This window comes from Sminthopsis crassicaudata, chromosome 1 (genome assembly GCF_048593235.1).
Source record: "Sminthopsis crassicaudata isolate SCR6 chromosome 1, ASM4859323v1, whole genome shotgun sequence".
Lineage (NCBI taxonomy): Eukaryota > Metazoa > Chordata > Mammalia > Dasyuromorphia > Dasyuridae > Sminthopsis > Sminthopsis crassicaudata.
The window spans coordinates 401,703,247-401,724,082 of record NC_133617.1 but is presented as its reverse complement, the minus strand read 5'-3'; the positions used below and the strand labels follow the sequence as shown (position 1 = coordinate 401,724,082).

The following is a 20,836-nucleotide window of genomic DNA, read 5'->3' as shown; positions in this document are numbered from 1 at the left end:
GTAGAATTCAACAAAATGTTATAAGAAACCTAATAAATAGTCAAGGGACTGGAACAGAATCTATTGTGCTTCAGCTAAATTTAAAATAGCAGGAATAGCATTCATTTCAGATAAATTAGCAGTAAAAATAGGCCTAATTAAAAGAGAAAAATAGGGAATCTACATTGTAAATATCAATACTACGTGCAAAAAAGGCACATCTAAATATACAAAGAAAAAGTTAAATGGATTAGAGAGAGGAAATAGTACAATTTAATAATGAGGAACCTCAGTTTACCCTCCATTCAAATCTGCATAGTGAAGTACCCAAATAGAATTTAGCAGTTTCTAGAGAATACTGAATGAAAAAAGATGTGTACCTATTTCTCAGCTGTGCTTAGTACTTTCATAAAAGCCAATCATTTTTAAAGCATAAAACCCTCTCATACATATGCAATGAAGCAGAAATAATCTATCTTTTAGATAGATAGACTATTCCCCATAACTGAAATGCTTTCCTTATCTCCAGAAATCTAACCCAAAATGTCTTAAGCAACAAAAAAGAAATTCTGAAAAAAAAGCAGCCTAACAAATTGAAATAATCCCTTCCCCATTCAAATAATAAAACTAGGAGCAGGGTTTTTTTGGGAGGGAAAATTTTAAAAAAAGTGAATTGACAAGTAACAAAGAAATTAAATTAATTTTGAAGAATTATTTTGCCCAGCATTTTCCAATAAATTTGATTAACCAAATTAAATGAATGAATATTTTTAAAAAATACAAATTTCCCATATTAATAGAAGAAGAAATAAAGGACTAAAATAACCCTATCAAAAAAATTAAATTGAATAAGACATAATAACTTTAAGTAGATATGTTTACAAGAGATTTCTATCCAACATTCAAAGAACAACTAATTTCTATGCTACCATTAATTGTTGGGAGTAATAGGGTAGGGGACATGAAAAGAAAGGATCCTATCAAATCCCTTCTATGACATATAAATATGATCTTGATACCTAAGCCAAGGAGAATCAAAACTGGGAAAGAAAACTATAAGTCAATTTCCTGACTGCTGAGAGGTAGTCTGTTAATCTAACTCCACCTGAATATTTCTAGTGATGGGAAACACACTACCTCAGAAAACAGACGATTCCCTTTTGGGCAGTTTTATACTGAACCACAGCCTTTTCACTGGTTCCCAGAGGGATAGTCCTTCATGCAGAGAGATGAGAAACAAGACTGCTTTTGTACAATAGCCCTTTGATTATTTTAAGACAAGTAGGCTTCCTTTAAGACTTCTCTATTCCAGGCTAATCATAATCACTTCCTCTGTCCCTGTACGACATGGTTTTCAGACCTGACATTTTAGCTGCCTTCATATGGCCATTCTTTTAATTTCTCAGTCCAAAATGGGCATGATCCAACGCATCTTAACTAATACAAATAAAATAGGCCTGTTATTTATCTTGTTTTGGTGACTCTATTTCTTTTAATGTTGCTTTAAGCTAAGTTAACTTTTTAGCTGATAGATCACATAGTTTATATTAAATCTTTTGTCAGAGAATTTGGGAGTACTTTCATATTAAGAAACTTGATCAGTTTCATATGAGGACACAGATAGAAAATTGTACAGGAAAATTGCAAAGCATAGACATGCTTAATTAGTATAATAGCACTGGAAACAACTCCAATGTCAGCATAGTTTTTACAGGTCTGGAAATGGAGGACTTCAGAATCCAGAAATTTTCACAATCAGCTTTTTTAGAGCATTTGTTGGATGCAGAGTTATTGACCAGTCTGCTGTTTCTTATACAACATATTCCATCTCAAGATTCCATGCATTTCTTTTTCTTTTTTCTACTTTTTTTTGGGGGGAGGAGGAACAATTCAGGTTAAGTGACTGGCCCAGCTAAGTGCATTTCTGAGGCTGGATTGAACTACCCAGGTCCTCCTGACTCTAGGGCTGGTGCTCTATCCACTGTATTTCCTCACTGCTCTGATTCCATGTAGTTTCACAGACTATCCTCCATGCCTGAAATGCTCTTTCCTTAGCTCCATCTCCTGGATTCTTTGCCTTCCTTCTTCAAATCTCAGTTAAAATCCTATCTTCTGTAAGAAGCATTTCTTGGTCTCCCATAATGTTAGTACTTTCCTTCTAGGATTATCTTCATGTTATCTTGGATATATTGTTTGTACATATCTGTCTGCATAATGTGACTCAAAAAATTGTAGATTTCTGAGGACAGAGACTATTTTTGCCTTCCTTTGTATCTCCAGTATTTAGTAGAGTGTTTAAACTAGGTTTGATATAGGTGACACATTGACACAAAATTCAAAGAAATATAACATTTTATCTTTATGTTGGTAATCTGTGATGATGTCTACATTACATGCAATGCCTCACTGAGTGATATAGCCTTTCCAATATGTAAAATGTAAATTCAGGATTTTCCAAGTGACTTCAGAATTACTTTCATAAAAACTATTAAGCTTTACAAATGAGAACAGTCCACTGTAGGAGTGGCCAGGCAAGACTTATGTTTTTTGTTTTATTGCCTTCATATTCTTGTACCTATGTATCTTGAACCTAAATTTAACTCATATGTCTCATAAAAGAAGAGAACAATAGAGTTCACTGAAAGGAGTCTAGTCTAATCCTTTTATCTTAAAATTGAGAAAACTCAGGCCATTGAGTTGAAATAACTAGTTTAAGGCTATCGTTAGTGACAAAATTGGACCTAGAACCTAGTTCTATCCATGTTTTTTAGGATTTATATTTAGTTTTAAAATTAATTTTACAAGTACTTATTATTCCTCCTTTGCACTGTGCCTCTCCAATTGGACAATTTTTTTTTAAAAGAAAGAAAACCATTAACATATATGCATATTTCAGCAAAACTTAAGTCCTACATTAGCTATGTCTAAAGGCATATGTTTCATTACACCTTTTAAGGCCAGCACCTCCCTGAGAAGAAATGGTTTAAAATTGCTTTGATCAGAGTTTTAAAGTCTTTAAAGTTGTTTTTTTCTATATGTCATCATAAAAACTATTCTCCTAGTTCACTGCATCAATTTAAAGAGGTCTTCCTAGTCTCCTCTAAAACTGTCCCTTTTGGATAATTTTTATTATATTAAGTTAAAAAGTTTTTGTACAAACAAAACCAGAGCAGATAAGATTAGAAGCAATAAAACTGGGAAAAATTTTTTACATTCAAGGGCTCTGATAATGTTCTCATTTCTAAAATATATAGAGAATTGAGCGTATTCAAGCATTCTCCAATTGATAAATGGTCAAAGGATATGAACAATTTTTAGATGACGAAATTAAAACCATTTATAGTCATATGAAAAGGTGCTTTAAGTCACTATAAATCAGAGAAATGCAAAACAAGACAACTGGGATACCACAACACACCTGTCAGATTGGTTAAGATGACAGGAAAATAGAATGATGAATGTTGGAGGGGATGAAGGAAAACTTTGGATACTGATACATTGTGGGTGGAATTGTGAACTGATCCAACCATTCTGGAGAGCAATTTGGAACTATGCCTACAGGATTATCAAACTGTGCATCCAACAATGATCCAACAATGTCTCTACTGGGCCTATATCCCAAAGAGATCTTAAAGGAGGGAAAAGGATCCACATGTGCAAAAATGTTTATGGAAGCTATTTTTATAGTGGCAAGAAATGTTATGGAATATTATTGTTCTATATGAAACGATCAGCAGGATGATTTTAGACAGGCTTGGAAAGACTTACATGAACTGATGCTAAGTGAAATGAACAGAACCAGAGATCATTATACATGGCAACAAGACTATATGATGATCAGTTCTGATGGACATGGCTCTCTTCAACAATGAGATGAATCAGACCAGTTCCAAAGGTCTTGTAATGAAGAAAGCCATCCACACCCAGAGAAAGAACTGTGGGAACAAAGTGTGGATCACAATATAGTATTTTCACTCTTTTTCTTCTTGTTTGTTGACATTTTGTTTTCTTTCTCATTTTTTTCCTTTTTGATCTGATTTTTCTTGTGCAGCATGACATTTGTAGAAATATGAATAGAAGAATTGCACATGTTTAACATGTAGTCTAGGGGAAGGGAGGGAAAAATTTAGAACACAAGATTTTGTAAGGGTTAATGTTGAAAATTATCCATTTATTTTCAAAATAAAAAGTTTTAATTAAAAAGATAAATAAAATTGTCCACTTTATAATTTCTTAAGGGACAATAATATTCCTTTATCTTCATTTACCATAAATTCAAATTCCCCCACAAATGAACATCCTTTAGTTTCCAATTTGGATCTATTACATAAAGAACTGCTATAAATATTTTTGGATATGTAGGTCCTTTTCCTCTTTCTTTGCTCTCTTTGGGGTATATATAAAAGTAGTAGTGGCAGAGCTAGGTAAAAAGATATTTATAGTAAATTTTATGATGTAATTCCAAATTGTTTTTCATAGTGAAAAATTTATTGATTTTATTAAGTAAAAATTCCACTAATGATACACTATTGTGTCACTTTTCCCATAACTCCTCCGATATTTTTCTTTTCTGTTAACTTTGTCAATGTCAGGTGTGAGGAGTCACCTCTGATTTAATATGCATTTCTCTAATTCTAGTCATTTGAAGCATCATCATTTAGTATTATTTAACTATCTATTAGAGAATAGCTCTTAATTTTAAAATTTCAATCAGTTCTTTAGGTATCTTGGAAATGAGACATTTATGCAGAAGAACTTGCTAGAAAGATTTTTCCCTTCCAAAAAATAAAATGCAATTAAAACTAGAAGGAAAACAGGTAAGCTGTTTCCCTTCTAGTTTTAATTGCATTTTATTTTTTGTGCAAAAACTTTCAAATTTTAAAATCAAAATACTCTTATTTTATCTTTTCTGACTTCTATTGCTTTTGTACTCACAAACGTTCCCTATCCATTAATATGAAAGGTCTATTTCATTTTTCCTCCTCTAATTTGCTTATGTTACCTTTTAAGTCTAAATTATTATATGAAGTTGATCTTGGTATACAGAATGTTAGTTCTAATTTCTGCCAAAAACTTAATTTCTGCTAAAATGCTTTCTAGTTTTCCTCCCAAATAGTGAGACCTTATTCCAGTAATTGAGGTGTTTGGTTTCATTGAACAATATGCTACTGTGGTCATTTGCTTCTCTGTGTTTTAAATGTATTCTATTCAATTGTTCAAACTCTATATTTTTAGCCAGTACCAAATTGTTTTTGATTACTGCTTTGTAATATATCTTCAGATATGATACTTATAGATTTTTAACCTCACTTTTTTTCATTAATTTCCTTGAAATTCTTAAACTTTCATTCCTCCAGATGAATTTATTTTTTTCTAGCTTTAAAAAATAATTCTTTGGTACTATGATTGATAAAATACTGAATAAATATATTAACTAAGCTAGAATTACAATTTTATTAAAATGGTTCAATTTACTAATGAGTAAATGATGTATTTAATATTTCTTCTTTTCTACAAGTGTTTTAATAACTGGTCAATTTATGTTCCTTTCTATTCCTTTCTATTATTAATTCCTTTCTATTCCTATTCAATAATTTCCAGAGATCTATTCTTTTTTTAAAAAGTTATATTAAAGTGCTTACTTCTTTCATTTATTTTGACTAGCTCTCAAAAGGGGAATATTGAGATCCCCCACTATTATACTTTTAATATTTCTCCTTCCAATTTGATTAACTTTTTCTTTAAATATTTAGATGCTATGCTATTTGGTGTATATTCTAGCGTTTTAATGTCCATGTTTTTCTTTTGATCTCCCCCTTCACATTCTTCCATTTGGTCATTCTGATATTCTATTGAAGGGACAATAAGTACACATCTAAGGAGATGTAAAATACATAAGTAAACAGATAAGTAAATGTAAGATAATTCATGAAGGGAGGCTAATAATGAGGGGGGGAAGCTATCAAGAATGGCTTCTTAGTGGTGGCACACAGGCTGGGCCTTAAAGGAATACTAAGAAGTAGAAGACTCCTAAGAGGAAATGCACTCCAGGTAGCAGGAAATTACTTATTCACAGTTTGAGGAAAAAGATGCAATGTAAAGTTTAAGAAAAATTGAGCAGGTTAGTGTGGAAGAATGTCAAATGAATGAAGGTAACTAATATGAAATAAGACTGGAAAGAAGCTAGAGTCAGATAGTAATGGATAATAAATACCAAGCTGAAATGTTTGTGTACTTTATCAGAGATTAACAGGGAGTCTCTTAAGGTATGTGAATAGGAGAAATTGATATAGCCAGGCATGTGCCTTTTATTTAAAACATATATTCTCCAAAGAGATCTTAAAGGAGGGAAAGGTACCCACATGTGCAAAAACGTTTGTGGCAGCCCTTTTGTAGTAGCAAGAAAATGGAAACTGAATGGATGCCCATTAGATGGAGAATGGTCGAATAAATTATGGTGAATGTTATGGAGTATTATTATTCTGTAAGAAATGACCAGCAGAATGATTTCAAAGAGGCCTGGAGAGACTTACATGAACTGATGCCAAGTGAAATGAGCAGAATCAGGAGATCATTGTACATGGTAACAAAAAGACTATACAACAATCAATTCTGATGGACTTAGCTCTCTTCAACAATGAGATGATTCAAACTAATTCCAATTGTTCACTAATGAATTGGGTGTAGAACCATCTACACCCAAAGAGAAGACTGTGGGAACTGAATATGGAACACAACATAGCATTCTATTCTTTCTGTTGTTGGCTTGCAGTTTGTTTTTTTCCCAGTTTTTTTCTCCCCTTTGATCTGGTTTTTCTTGTGCAGCAAAATAACTGTGTAAATAATGTATACATATATTGGATTTAACATATTTTAACATATTTAACATGTATTGGACTATCGGCCCTCTAAGGGAGGGAGAAGGAGGGGATAATTTGGAACAGAAGGCTTTGCAAGGGTCAACGTTGAAAAATTACCTGTGTATATATTTTGTAAGTAAAAAGCTTTAATTAAAAAAAACCATATATTCTCATGCAACTTTATGAGAAACATACTTAAAACATAATGATCCACATAGAGTTAAGGTTAAGTGTTGGAATAAAATCTGCTATGTTTCAAGTGACCTGAAAAAATAAGCAATTGCAATTATGATTTCAGAAAAAGATATAGTAATATTGACATGATAAAAAGATAAATAAAATTAAATTATGCCTAAAGGTATAATAAATAAATCAATATAAATGCTCAATATATGTATACCAAATAGTATAGCATCTAAATATTTAAAGGAAAACAATCAAATTGGAAGGAAAAATATTAAAAGTATAATAGTGGGGGACCTCAATATTCCCCTTTTTAGAACTGGTCAAATTTTGTGTGGAAGAAAAGATTTCAGGCTGGAGTCTGTTATGAATGATATTATAAAAGGAAGAGTGACAGGACTCTGAAGTAGGTGGTCTTGCAAGCTAAAGGCACTTTTGAAAGAATGTGGGATATTTAAGACTTGGCACAAATGACAATATCTCATTTTTCTATAGTACTTTAAGGTTTACAAAGTGCATTCCTCACAACAACCCTGTGAGGTAGGTAGTATATTATAATTTCCATTTTACAGAAAACAAGTGATATTTAGCAGATGGAGTGCTTTTGTAGCCCCTGGGAACTTTTTAATAAACATACTGAAGACATTAGGAAAGTGTTAGAGGAAGAAAAAGAACATGTATTTTTTAATTTTATGAATAAATTTGTATTTTAAAATTCAATAATACTTTCTTCACTGTTATTTCTTTTTTTCATAATATGTAACTGGATTAAAAATTTCTTGTAAGTTGGTCCAAACATTCTTGGCATAAATGTTCCTATAGGCACTGGGTTTTTCTTTAACAGGGTCTGAATTATGGCATCGATGACACTTGGCTTGACTGGATTTGTACCACTCATTGGAGGTCTGGTTGGTGACTGCCAGGTATAGAGTGAAGCACACGTAACCACCAAGTAAGAGCCAAAGTACAATAACAAATCCAAGCATGAAGACAATTCTTGGAAAGGTCAAAAACAGATACTGCAAGGGAAGAAAAGGTGCAAACCTGTTATTTTAGTGAAAATATCCACAGTACAATACAATTTAATCTTGGTATTTTCTATGAACATCTATGTTATCTACTTAATTAACTTCCTCATTAATATACAATACATAAATAGTACTTCCCAGTTTACAAAAGCATTTTTCTCATGATCTGTGAGAGGTCTATAGTGAAAGTTCTTCTAGGTAAGGAAAATGAAGTTCAAAGAAGTATAATGCCCCACCAAAGACACAAAGAAAATAGAATTAAAATCCACTAATTCCAAGTCCAGTCTAAGTCGTACCAAGCGCTACACTTATCCTACACAATTTTCTATAAATTGTAAATGATGGAAAATAAGTGACAAAAAGATATGCCTAAATAATACCACACTTCAAGCAGGAATTAGATCTTCTAGGTTAGTGAAACAGAGAAAGAATTGCATCACAAACTGTTGTCCTTCATTCTCAAAGAGGATCATGACATCAGAGAAGTGAGGCTGTGCCATGCAAGTAAGTTGGACTGAAGTGAGGGAGGGCTGTGCAAGGTCACCTGGCTCACTTTCTCCTCCAGAGCCATCTGGCTCTAGAGGCAAGAAATAGATCAGGACGACTGGAGATGGCCCTGGGTGCAGTGGGAGGCCTTGATCTTTTTAAGTTAAGGCCTTAAATAGGTCTCAATTTGACTCAAGCCCTGTTTGGTCATTGTTTGGGTCTGGATTGACTCAGACTGAATATCATTTCAGCTTTGGCCAGAAATCTTCCCCTCCCATAATTAATTATTTAAATTTTTTTGAGTAGGTGAATGAGGAGATCCTTTGCCTCAATTGCTACCTAGCTTTAATCACTGAATGAGTGCATCAAAGAACCTAAGTAGAAAACCCAGGTGGGAAGATGTAAAGATGGTTTAAGACTTCGGGCCAAGACTGAGCCTGCACAGAGGTGAGGTATACACTCACTTCCGAGTCTAGCAAAAACCTAAAAATTATCCTGAACCAAGACATCCAATGAAAAACTAGAGTGACTTTTTTCATCCCAGAACTGTACAAAAAAAGTCATTCAAAAATGAAACGGAAAAAGGGTCTATCAGCAAAGCCAACATCAGCAAAGGTAAACAAGTTGGTAGCCTCTCAGCTCATGGAGAGCCAGGTCAGAACAAGAAGGGAACAAGAGCAGACCCCTACAATCAGAAAGCCCCAAGATGGCAAGAAATCTACATAGTTATTAGAAACTTACAACAGAAACTTTGGAAGTAGCAATGGCAGCATGCAAAGCATAAATCATGCACACACCAGGATAACCCCAGTATCAGGGGGTCTCTGGTGCCCTATCATCCTGTTCCTGATATGCCATGGAGGGGATCTGAAGATCCAGTGTTAACTCCAGGAAGAAAGGTCTACTTAGGAACCCAGATGACATAGAGCAAAATTAAAGAGGCCAGTCCCCTAAAAGTGTAACAGGAATCAGAGGTGACTCTGGCATAGGGTCCCACTTCAGGAAGTAAAGCTAAGGGAAAGAACAAATCAAATATGACAATGACAGAGATGCTCTTTCTTTCTAGGTTAGATTTTTACATTTTCCATTAAGACTACAAGAACAGCCAAAAGAAATTAGGCAAGCTTACAGAGGATAATAAAAAATGACAAATGTGGGTGGGATTCTGGAACAACAGGCACATTGATGTGCTGTTGATACAGATGTGAAGTGGTACAGATATTATAAAAAGAAATTTGGAAGCATACATGCTAAGTCGCTCATCTATGCAAACTGGTTTTTATACAATGATACCACTAGATATAATCACAACTGGATATAACTGAGAGAAAACAAAATGGGTGAACATCAATTGCAGAGTACTTGAACAAATTATAGTATGGTAATAGAATAAAGTATAAAGAGATGACATAGTGGACAGAGTGGTGGACCTAGAATCAGAAAGACCTGAGTTTAAATCCAGTTTCAGAAACTCACTAGGTGTGTGACCCTGAGCAACTCACTTCTCCCTGTTTGCCTCAGTTTCCTCATCTGTAAAATGAGCTGGAAAAGAAAATGACAAACCACTCCAGTATCTTTGTTAAAAAAAAACAACAAAAAACAAATAGGTTCACAGAGAGTCAGACACGACTGAAATGACTGAACACCAAATACAATGGAATATTTTAGTGTTATAAGAAAAGATGAAAGGTATGGCAGAAAACTCTAGAGACGTTTGTATGAAATGAAGCAGAGAGCAACAAGCAGAATTAGAACGATTAATAAAAACGTTGTGAAGTAAAACAACTTTGAAAGATTTAAGAATTTTGATAAATGCACTGACCAGCCAAGCCCAGAAGACTGATGATGAAGCATGCTTCCCACCTTTTGACAGAAAGATGATGATGATGATGATGACGACAACTCCAAATAACATTTCTATAGCACTTGTCATATGCCAGGCATCTTAAATTATCTCATCTGATTCTCACAACCACCCTGAGAGATAGGTGCTATCATTATTCTCATTTTACAGATAAGAAAGCAGAGGCAAACTGAGGGGGCACTTGGCCAAGCTAACAAGTGTGCAAGCCTGGGTTTGAATTCTCTCTTTTGGACTCCAGGCCTAGCTCTCTATATCAGTTGTCTCTCCATCATATCCATCCAAAAGTATCCATACCATCAGTTGACTCTAAGAGTGACAAGACTCCGGTGAAGAATGAAATATGTGTTTCTGTCCTAATACAATACATATTTGCTATTTTACAAGACAAATTATATGTTATAAAGAAGGGCTTTTTAAGAGGGAGGGTAAAACTGGGAAAGTGAGCTCAGGGTTGATGCCCCCCCCCAAAAAAAAAAAGAGGAGAAGGGGGAAAAAAATCAATAAAAATACACAGAAGTGAGTAGAAGGTAATTCAGAAAAGTGTCCAAGCAAGACTACATATTAGAGAACTCCCTCGTGAGTAAATACTTTCCCTCAGTACAGGTCACAGACTCAGAGTTCTCTAGAATCCTGAGAGGATGCAGTGACCCGCCCAAAGTCACAGGATTTCAATTAGGATTTCTTGGTTCTGAATCTGGTTCTATCTCTATCATGTCATACTGCCTCCCAATGACAGTATTGTTATACTATTGAACAGGAATAAGGACTGGATCTATGACTTTATTTTTAGGAGGTTTTTGGGTAGGAGTCCTCAAACTACAGCCCGCTGAGGGCGTTTATGGGCCCGCCTATGGCAAAATCAGACCCGAAGTGACATTTGACCTAAACTAGCGATCCGGCACTGGGCTGAGGGGGCAGAGAGAGAGTGTGAATTTTTTTTTTACTATAGTCCGGCCCTCCAACAGTCTGAGGGACAGTGAACTGGCCCCTCCCTCCTATTTAAAAAGTTTGAGGACCACTGCTTTTGAGTAAGGAAACATTTTTTACCCATACCAATCATTGAGAGGTTAAATAACTTGTCCAAGACTACAGAGCCTGTATTTGTCAGAGACAGGATTTGAACTAAGGGCTTATTAAGTTTGATACTGACCAAACATGTAGAAAAGAAACACTAACTACGTCACAATGCAATAAAAATTACATTCAACAAAAGGTCTTTGAGGAAAAAAATTAAAAACTAATTGCAGACTAAATAACATAATTCCAAAGAACAGGTGGATCCCTTGAATACATAAAAACATAAGAATATTTTATCAAAAAATGTGACAATATATTAACAAGTTAAATACTTATTATGAATTTCATAGGATGCAGCTAAAGTAATTCTTTTTTTTTTTTTTCCCCTTGAGGCTAGGGTTAAGTGACTTGCTCAGGGTCACACAGCTAGGAAGTGTTAAGTGTCTGAGACCAAATTTGAACTCGGGGCCTCCTGAATTCAAGGCTGGTGCTCTATCCACTGTGCCACCTACCTGCCCCCTAAAGTAATTCTTGAGATAAATTTTATATATTTTAAAATTTTCATCAACAAAAGAGAAAAAGAACAAGTTAATGAATAATTAGCTATGCAAAACTCAACTAAATCTCAGCTAAAAAGAAATTCTGAAAATTGAAGATAAGGAATAAAATTAAAAACAAACAAAAAACCCTCCACCAACTTGATAAAACAAGCCAGATCTCTTCTTCTGGCCTTGTATATGGAAATATAGAAATTGTATATGGAAAGTTTTAAATTATATATATACTTTTTTTTCTTTTTTTGCTGAGGCAATTGGGGTTAAGTGACTTGGGCAGGGTCCACAGCTAGGAAGTGTTTTAAGTATCTGAGGTCACATTTGAACTCAGGTCCTCCTGACTTCAGGGCTGTACCACCTAGCTGCTCCTTAATTATAAATTTTTAAAAATTAAAAAAGAAAAATGAGTCTATTGTAGTTGCCCATTTCCTTACTTCCTCATTCATTATGCAATCTCTGACAATCAGGCTTTCAGCTTCTACCAATCTAATGATATCTTCGGGATATCATTAGACATCTTCAAGATATCATTAGACATCTTCAAGGTGGCTCTTGACCTTTTAATTGACAGATCTAAGGGCCTTTTCTCAGACTTCATCTTCTTTGACATTTTAAAGCATCTGCTATTGCTGATCACCTCCCAAGTATTCTCTCATCCTCATCCTGCAACTTTCATGACACCACACTCTCCTGATTCCAATGTCTTGGATCCCTTCTTTGTCTCCCTTAACTGCTTTACCTTTCTTCTCAATCACTGAAAAAGGGAGTGTCTCCCTAAAGGTTTATTGCAGGCCTCTTATCTTCCTTCTGATTTAATTCACTCAGATACCTTCAATTATTACCACTATGCATTTGAGCCACAAATCTATACACAAGATTTTCGCCTAAGCTTGCATCCCACATTTCTGACTACCTTCTGTATATCTCTGTCTGGTTATCTAACATCTCAAACTTAACAGGTTTCTATCTGAATTTACATATGTTCCCAAATTTATCCCTCCTTTCAACTCTGTTGTTGTGGTAGATGGTAATAGCAGCTTTCCAAACAGCTGAAATCTTAGAGTCATTTCTGGATTTCCCTTTTCCCTCACCCTCACATCCAATACTGTCTTCATCTACTCCCTTTATCTCCACTCAAAGTGTCACTACCCTAATCCAGGTCCTAATTACTTTTTCTTTAAAATATTCTAACAACTTATTCATTGATTCCTTCACCTCCAAGGCATCCTTCACACATTTTACATAATTGATTTTTCTAATAAAAGTCTTTTCACCTGTCTAAAACATTTTCAATGCCCCTCTTTTCCTAAAGCATAAAATATAAACTCCTTATTCAATTACTTAACTTTTCAGCTTAATTTCATATTACTTTTCATATACCCCAAATACCAGCCAAACTGAACTACCAATAGGTCCTGATCTTGTCAGATAGTTCACCTCTGGACATTAACATCCTTCTTCTTTAAGAATCAGGTCATATGTCACCTCAATGAAATCTCTCATTTATTCCTACTACCCTGACCTGAAAATTCTTACAACACTTTAGAGTTCACCTTTACTATTATCACACACTACCTTGTACAATATTTCTGTACTTATGCTTCTGGTCATCCTATTTGATTATAAATTTCTCAAAAGTAGGAACAATATCATTTTCTATCTTTGTATTCCTAATATGTAGTGCACTGCTTTTTATAGGAGTAGGTCCTTAACAAATGCTTATAAATAATCTGTTGAATTTAAGGGTGACAAAAAATAACTTCATGTTTAACGGGAGGAAAAACTATTCCTTTTAAACAGCAAATCCAAGTAAAGAACTTGCAAACTGAAGCATGGTTACCTGTATAAGAAAGGCCATATCAATGGGTTGTTCATGTCCATGGTCATCAAAATATGTTCCCATTGTCATACCCGACAGGAGCACCAAACGTATCAGAAATGCTGCAGTTATGATGGCAATATCTGCAGCCATTGCAGTCAATGTCAAGAGGTAGATTAAAAAGTATCTTGCATTTAAGGCACCAATGCAGTTGTTTACCCAAATACAGTGATGATCAAAACGATGCACACATCTATTACATACACCTATATCACAAACACAGAAAAACCAGGAATAAGCAATATTTTATGTGTCTTTAAATTTTTTCAATTGAAATTGTATCCTTTTTTTTCCCATCAAAATTATTTCTGAAGTCGCAAGTGCTTTGTGATATCATTACACAAATTACTACTAGGGTTTCAGAATAATGAAGCGGCTTAAAAAGTGAGGCCTCACGGACACTTTTACAGGCAACATGATACAATGGTGAGAATACAAGATTGGAGTCAGAGGGCTCACATTCTTGCTCCATTTACTGTGTGACCTGGGACTCAAATTTCTGTAAAATGATTGTCTAAAGTCCTTTTTGGCTCTAAATCTATTATGTTAAGTACACCCTGGGCTCTGACTCATCTGAGGACCAACACAAACCTTCTATTCCCAAGGCACTGGTTCTAAAAGCTGGAATGTGAATCACAAAGTTTCTTAAAGATCAACAAATCAACCTTCTCATTTTCACAGGTAAGGAACTGAGGCCCAGAAAGCAGTGACTGGTATGAAGAGTTAGCAATGTCAAACTCATGGCCAGTTCTAGGCTCTCCTGACTCCCAATACCATGCTCTTTTTCTTCTTCTTTTCTTCTCCTTTTTTTTAATAAAGTCTGGACCTGATTTCACCTTTCTGAGGAGTTCCTCAAGAAAACCTTTCCCAACCAATGCAGATCTAGACCTTCTCTGCAGCTCTAGTCTTGAGGAGTTCTGACATTGAGTGATTTTTTTTTTTTTTTTTGGTTTTAGCTGAGGCAATTGGAGTTAAGTGACTTGCCCAGAGTCACACAGCAAGGAGTGTTAAGTGGCTGAGACCAGATTTGAACGCAAGTCCTCCTGACTTCAGGGCTGGTGCTCTATCCACTGCACCACCTAACTGCCCCCTAAGTGATTTGACCATGTTACCCCTATATTCCCTCTCTCTCCCTCCCCCCTCCCCTTTCCAGTGGTTCTTGCTATTACCTCCAGGATAAAATGCAAACTCTTTGGTACCCTGAAAGCTTCATACTCTGACCCTGTTTCCTTCCTACCTTTCCAGCTTTTTAACACCTTTCTTACCTCCTTATGTTTGGCCTACCACACAGCAAGTGCTTAACACTTGCTAACTTCTAGACTCTGATCCAACAGCCTTTCCTCAGACAGAAGACTCCAATCTTGCTGGAATATTCTGCTCCCTCCCCCAATCCAGTTCCCCGGCTTTTTTCAGTACTTCTCAAATCCCACCTTCAGGAAGCAACTTTCCCTGGTCCCTCCAGATTCCTCCACCCCTACCTATTGTTTACTGTTTTCCACTTCCAGATTACTTTCTCATATAAATAACTTTGTTTGTAGCTAAATATTTGCCATCTGATTCCCCAATCAGAATGTATTTTCCTTGACAGTGGAAACTCTACAGGTTTTTGTTTTGTTTGTTCTGTTTGGAGGGAGGTAGGAAGGCTTTATTTCTATTCCTGGTATTTAGCTCAGTGCTTGGGACATTGCACTTAATAAATGTTTACTGACTGTTTGACTGATTTATCCAGGATCTCATAGCTAGTTTATGTCAGAAACAGAATTTAAAGCCAGATCTCCCTGATTCTGAAGAAGTTTTTCTAAGTACTCTACTATGTTGCTTCTTGCATTGCTCTTTAAGGATGCTTAAAAATCAGGGCAAAAAAGTCTTTGCTTAGGCTCTATGGATCTACATGACTATGCTAGGTTTGTGAAAAACTATTTTTGATTTCCCTTCTTGATTATTCTCCCTGTCATGGGCAAGATTCCTATGAATTTGGATTGTGCTTCTACTGGAGCCCTCCAGAAAGGTATGAAATTCTGGATATTGAATCCTAGCCTTCGTATTCAAGACTCCAAATCCAGATAGTTCCCTATTCTTTTTTCATTGTTCTCTCAATTTACAATACACAAATTTCTCTCTTCCTATGTTTATATAGCATATAAAAACCTTTCTAAAGACTATTTAGCACTTTCCTCTTCTGTTAGAGAACTCTAGAAACATTTATTGCTTTTTTGCTAAACTAGAATCACAAAACTTTGAAGCCAGAAAATTTGTCTGAGATGACAAATACCCACTCTGTCTACATAGAGTTCCAAAAATGCAACATATATAAATATGCTGTCTGCATTTTTAAAAAATTCTAGCTGGGCCCTAGTAAGGCTAAAAGTATACAATCTAATCAGAAATAAATTGTTGCTCTGAATAAACTCTTAAGAGTTTATTCCTCTAAGGAAGTTTATTCCTGACATAGCCATGCATGCCAGTTGTATGTAGCAAGTGTGGTCAAAGTAATATAATCTTGCAATCCAAATAAAAGTAATGCAAGGGCTAAAAGGCTTCTCAGCCCTGCTTCAATGTTTCCCAGGATCCAAACATTTTTCCTTTTGACCAAAAATAGCAATATAGCAATTCCTTTGAAAAATCTGATTGGAGTTGGGGGAGGGGGGGAAGGAGGAAGGGGAAAGAGGGAAGAAGGGAAAGTGGAGGACGTTTAATCATACTAAAAAACACTTACTACAATGCTTTGACCTGGCAGGTTTCCTCAAGTTGCAGGTAGGACAATTCATGTTTTTCAAGAAGATCACTTCATCATATTCATAAACTTGAAGAAATGATTCTTCATTTGATTTTGTTATTATCCCTGTAAAACAAAAGCAATAATTTCCATTCCTCATACACAAGAAGTCAGTTAAACTACAAGAAGCATTACTTTGGGAAGCTAGGGATGCATGGAAAAATGATTCTTGAATGTACTAAAATGAGGAATCAAGTGTTTTGCTATGGTCAACAGTATGGCAGATATTATGTAAAACTTAAAATATGCATGAAACATAAGCACTGTTTTCAAAGAGCTTGGAGTGATATGAAACAAAAAGAAAAGAGGGCAAAGCAGTCAGAAAACCAGTGAAATTCAGCAAGGTTTTGAAAGGTCTCATTGAGCCACTGTTTCAAGATCTTCAAAAAAAAGAGATCCATTATCTCCTAAGCAGTTGCATGGAGGTCAACAAAAGGGAGAAGCAATAAACCCTGACCAAAGCAGCTGACAAAGTTCAAAGGAAATTTTAAAAAGGATGAAAGCAAAAAAAGCTCAAGTAGTGAAAGAAGGAAAGGGTGAAAATTGGAAAATAACTGATCATGTGGCTAAGGTACTTTCTAACATGCATAGAACATGAAGAGATGGATCATTAACAAAAATGAAATGCTGTTTAGATATTATAAAATATATTTTTATTGCATAGAATTTTTGCTCTGAGCCTAGGAAACCATAGGTATGAGAGAAGAATAATAAGGGATAAAGACCCTAACTAACTACAAGATATAGCTATGCAAGGAAGATGAGGTATTAATTAACACTTTCAGGGGAAAAACATGTTCTCTTGATAATTGTCATTTGCTTAACTTTAGAGTGGTCTGGAAGATTTATATGAACTGATACTGAGCAAAACAAGCAGATCCAAAATACATTGTTCACAGGAATAGCAAGATTGTGGGATGATCAACTATGAAAGATTTGGTTCTTCTCAGCAGTTCAGTGATGCAAAGCAATCTGCATCCAGAAAGAGAACTTCGGAGACTGAAGGTAAATTAACACACGTTATATTCATTTTTTTGTTTGTTTTTTTCTCTCTCGTGATTTTTTCCCTTTTGTTCTGATTTTTCTCTCCCAACATGATTCATAAAGAAATGTGTACTTAAAAAGTTAATATACACGTATAACCAGAAAACAATTTTTTAAAATAAAGGGAATAACAAAAAAAAGATAACTTATTTGCTACAATGACTTGAGATCTGACTCTTGTATGTTGATTATGGGGAAGTGAGAGTAAAAAAGAGAGAAAGAAAGAGAAGGAAATATGCAGTAGCTGCTGAGTGCATTTGCAAAGAAGATGTAGAATAGTAAGGAGTGAATATGACTATGTAAGGATCTACTCTTAAAGTAAATTTTGTGTTTAGCCTAAGTAAATAAGTATTGATTTTGGGAAGTTTGAGGAGAGTGGTTTCCAGGGCCAGGAAGAAGCAGGCCTTCCTGCCTGCTTTTTGTCCCACTGTTTGGGAAACTGTGATGATAAAGTCCTGATATATATGAGACACTGGTAGGTAGAGTTTTTAATTCCCCAAAGTATATGCACCTATGTACAACAAAAAAAAAGCAGCCCAGAAAAAAACAAGTCAAAGTTTAGGAGTGGACATAATTAGTGACAAGTGGTATTAAAGCACTGTCAGAATGGGTGAATAGATTTAAACCACATATTATATTTACCATGAATACTCAGAAGATAAATTACATTTATTATTTGTACATGGATAATTCCCTCAGGAATTAAATACTTCTTATAGTTTCAATTTAGTTTTGGGGGGAAGAATGCTTTCAAGATTTATCAGAATACTAAAAATGAAAAATTAAAGTATAAAAATGTCAACAGTACACTGAGCTAAGTTTTAGTGAAAAACCTTTCAAAAGCATAGCTACTGCTGACTATAGTTTATATCTTCCAAGCTCATGACTTTGAGTAGCTTACAGAATAACCTTTGCAAAAGGATACAAAGAAATACAGAAAAAGCCATCCAAGAACAAAAATCACCACAGTCATCCTAAGTCTCTGAAGGAGGTCTAACCTTATTTCATGTTATCTCCCCATTTTCAAGACTAGTTGTTCTGAAATGGTAGGGGAGACCAAGTGCTTAGAAGTTTTGCTCCTCCATGCTACAATCTGTTTAGCATGGGTTAAAAAAACTGATGAAACATACACTGGTTTTTGAGCTGCAATTAAAAGCTGGAGACTGCATAGAAAAAGGCCCTGCTTAATCAGGGATAAATAAGATTAAGTTTCTATCACCCTCTAAGATCCTTTCTGCTTCTAAATCAATGATCCTTTTATCTTTTATTTCCCTCTTGGGGAGAAAATCTGAAATGATATATGCAATTGGCTATTTATAACTGTATATAAACGGGCTATATAATTGGGCTTTGCTATATCAGCAGAGACAGAATAGTTTTGGTTTGACAATGGCACTATTTCTTCAGAATATGAGGAAAAAGATCAATCACAAATCTATCTGTCTAGAAGACTATAATGAAATACTTAAACCAATAAAAGAATTTCTCTCAATGTTATTATTATTGATAGATAAGTTTTATGGGTTGGTTCTCCAAATTTTTTTTTTACTTTGAACAAGTAACCTCTGTTCTCATTTTTGATTATAGATCTCATGCCTTTTTTCCTATGAACATTTCAATAGTAATAATAATAATAACTAGCATTTATGCAAGTGCTTTAAAATTTGAAAAGTAACTTACAGGTATCTCACTTTATTTTCACAATAACTCCAAGAGATGCACATTATGACTATTATTTCTGATTTACAGATGGGAAAAGTTAAGTGACAGATAGGTTAAGTAACTTTCCCATGGTCGCATAGCTGTAAGCATCTACATTTGAATTTGAATTCAGGTCTTGCCAACTCCAAATCCAAGACTGTTTTCAATGAAATACATAGCTGCCTAGAATAGGATAATTTTTAAATAAAACTGTACAGCAGTTTCTTCACAATACTGTATTCTAGAATTCCAATCCCTGGAATATCTATTTAGTTTCTACAAATTCTATTTTGTATACCTTCATTTTGACTTTTCTGATTCTTTATTGATTTCTGAATGGTTTGAATATACATATTCTTAAATATACTTTATGATAAAAGTATGCTTTCTAAGAAAGCATCTAGACACATCTCTGCCTCTAAAATCCTTCCTTAGCAGATGCGTGGCTTGAGGAAACTCCCTCTGTCCAGCCCTTCCAGACTATGATTACTTTGTCCTTTGTCTTATTTATTTGGGTTCTTTGTTATATTGCTAACTGCTTAAGATTTTCAACTTACCAGGATTGGTCGTACAACTCAAAATGAAAAAAAACAGATTTATAATCAATAACAGATAGGGCAGAAGAAGATGATATAGTGAAAACTCCAGTTCTAGACAGTAGTGAAATATCTCCCATGTGTATTCACTGTAAACAGCCCCTTCTAAGGCCAAGTGCAGGATGATGAATATGTAGTTTCTGGAAAAAAAAAAAAAAAAAAAAAAAGTACAAGTCTTGTTACATCAAGTTTTCTAAATGTTAACTCAGACTGTGCTGAAGACATTCCATTGTTTAAAGAAGAACCCAAATACTTTCTTTTAACTGCTCTTGTAAAATAAGGGTACTGGACTATATAATCTCTTAGATTTTCTCTAACTCAAATCTTTTGGTAACTTTATGATCACTAAAGCTCATTGAATTACCCTATTTTTAAATATACAAGTGAACATTTCCCCTAACACAGAAACTACCCCAAATTTTCAGAACTCTAATCAAAACTAGAAATGTCAAGGCAATAGATTTATTACACTGCTGTGATCCCCATGACAGAGAATCCTCACATTTGAAAAGATTTTTGTTGTATGAAATAGGAATCTTCAGGTTTTTTTTTTTAATTGTCAGGCATATGAAAATTCAGATGTCTAAGAAAGACTGAATAAGTTATGAAATCATAGAATTTTAGAAATGGAAAAAGCCCTTCTGGATATTATAGCCCACGATCAGATTTCTTTTCTCTCCCTCTCTCACTTTCCCACCCAACTTTATAGGTGGGAACTTTTTCACTCCTAATTTTCTCAGTCCTAAAACCTTTTGCTCTTAGCACATTCTCTCCTATTTTTCTGGATTGCTCCTGGCAACAATTAAAGGTTTATTTTCTAAGCTGCAACCCTAGCCAGGTTGCAGCTTCAAGAAAGACCTTTGGAATGA

General features: G+C 34.7%; 1 protein-coding gene across 1 annotated transcript in view; it reads right to left on the bottom strand.

Annotated features, from left to right (window-relative positions):
- Positions 1-6,967: 6,967 nt before the first annotated feature.
- ZDHHC4 (zDHHC palmitoyltransferase 4) overlaps positions 6,968-20,836 on the bottom strand; it is a 47,323-nt gene continuing 33,454 nt past the window's right edge. The window contains exons 4-7 of the mRNA XM_074280047.1: positions 19,929-20,107; positions 16,567-16,692; positions 13,812-14,056; positions 6,968-8,041 (exon numbers count right to left, since the gene is read on the bottom strand). Of these exons, the coding sequence (XP_074136148.1) occupies positions 7,760-8,041; positions 13,812-14,056; positions 16,567-16,692; positions 19,929-20,107 (832 nt within the window). The 3' untranslated portion in view covers positions 6,968-7,759. The remainder of the gene's footprint in view (positions 8,042-13,811; positions 14,057-16,566; positions 16,693-19,928; positions 20,108-20,836) is intronic.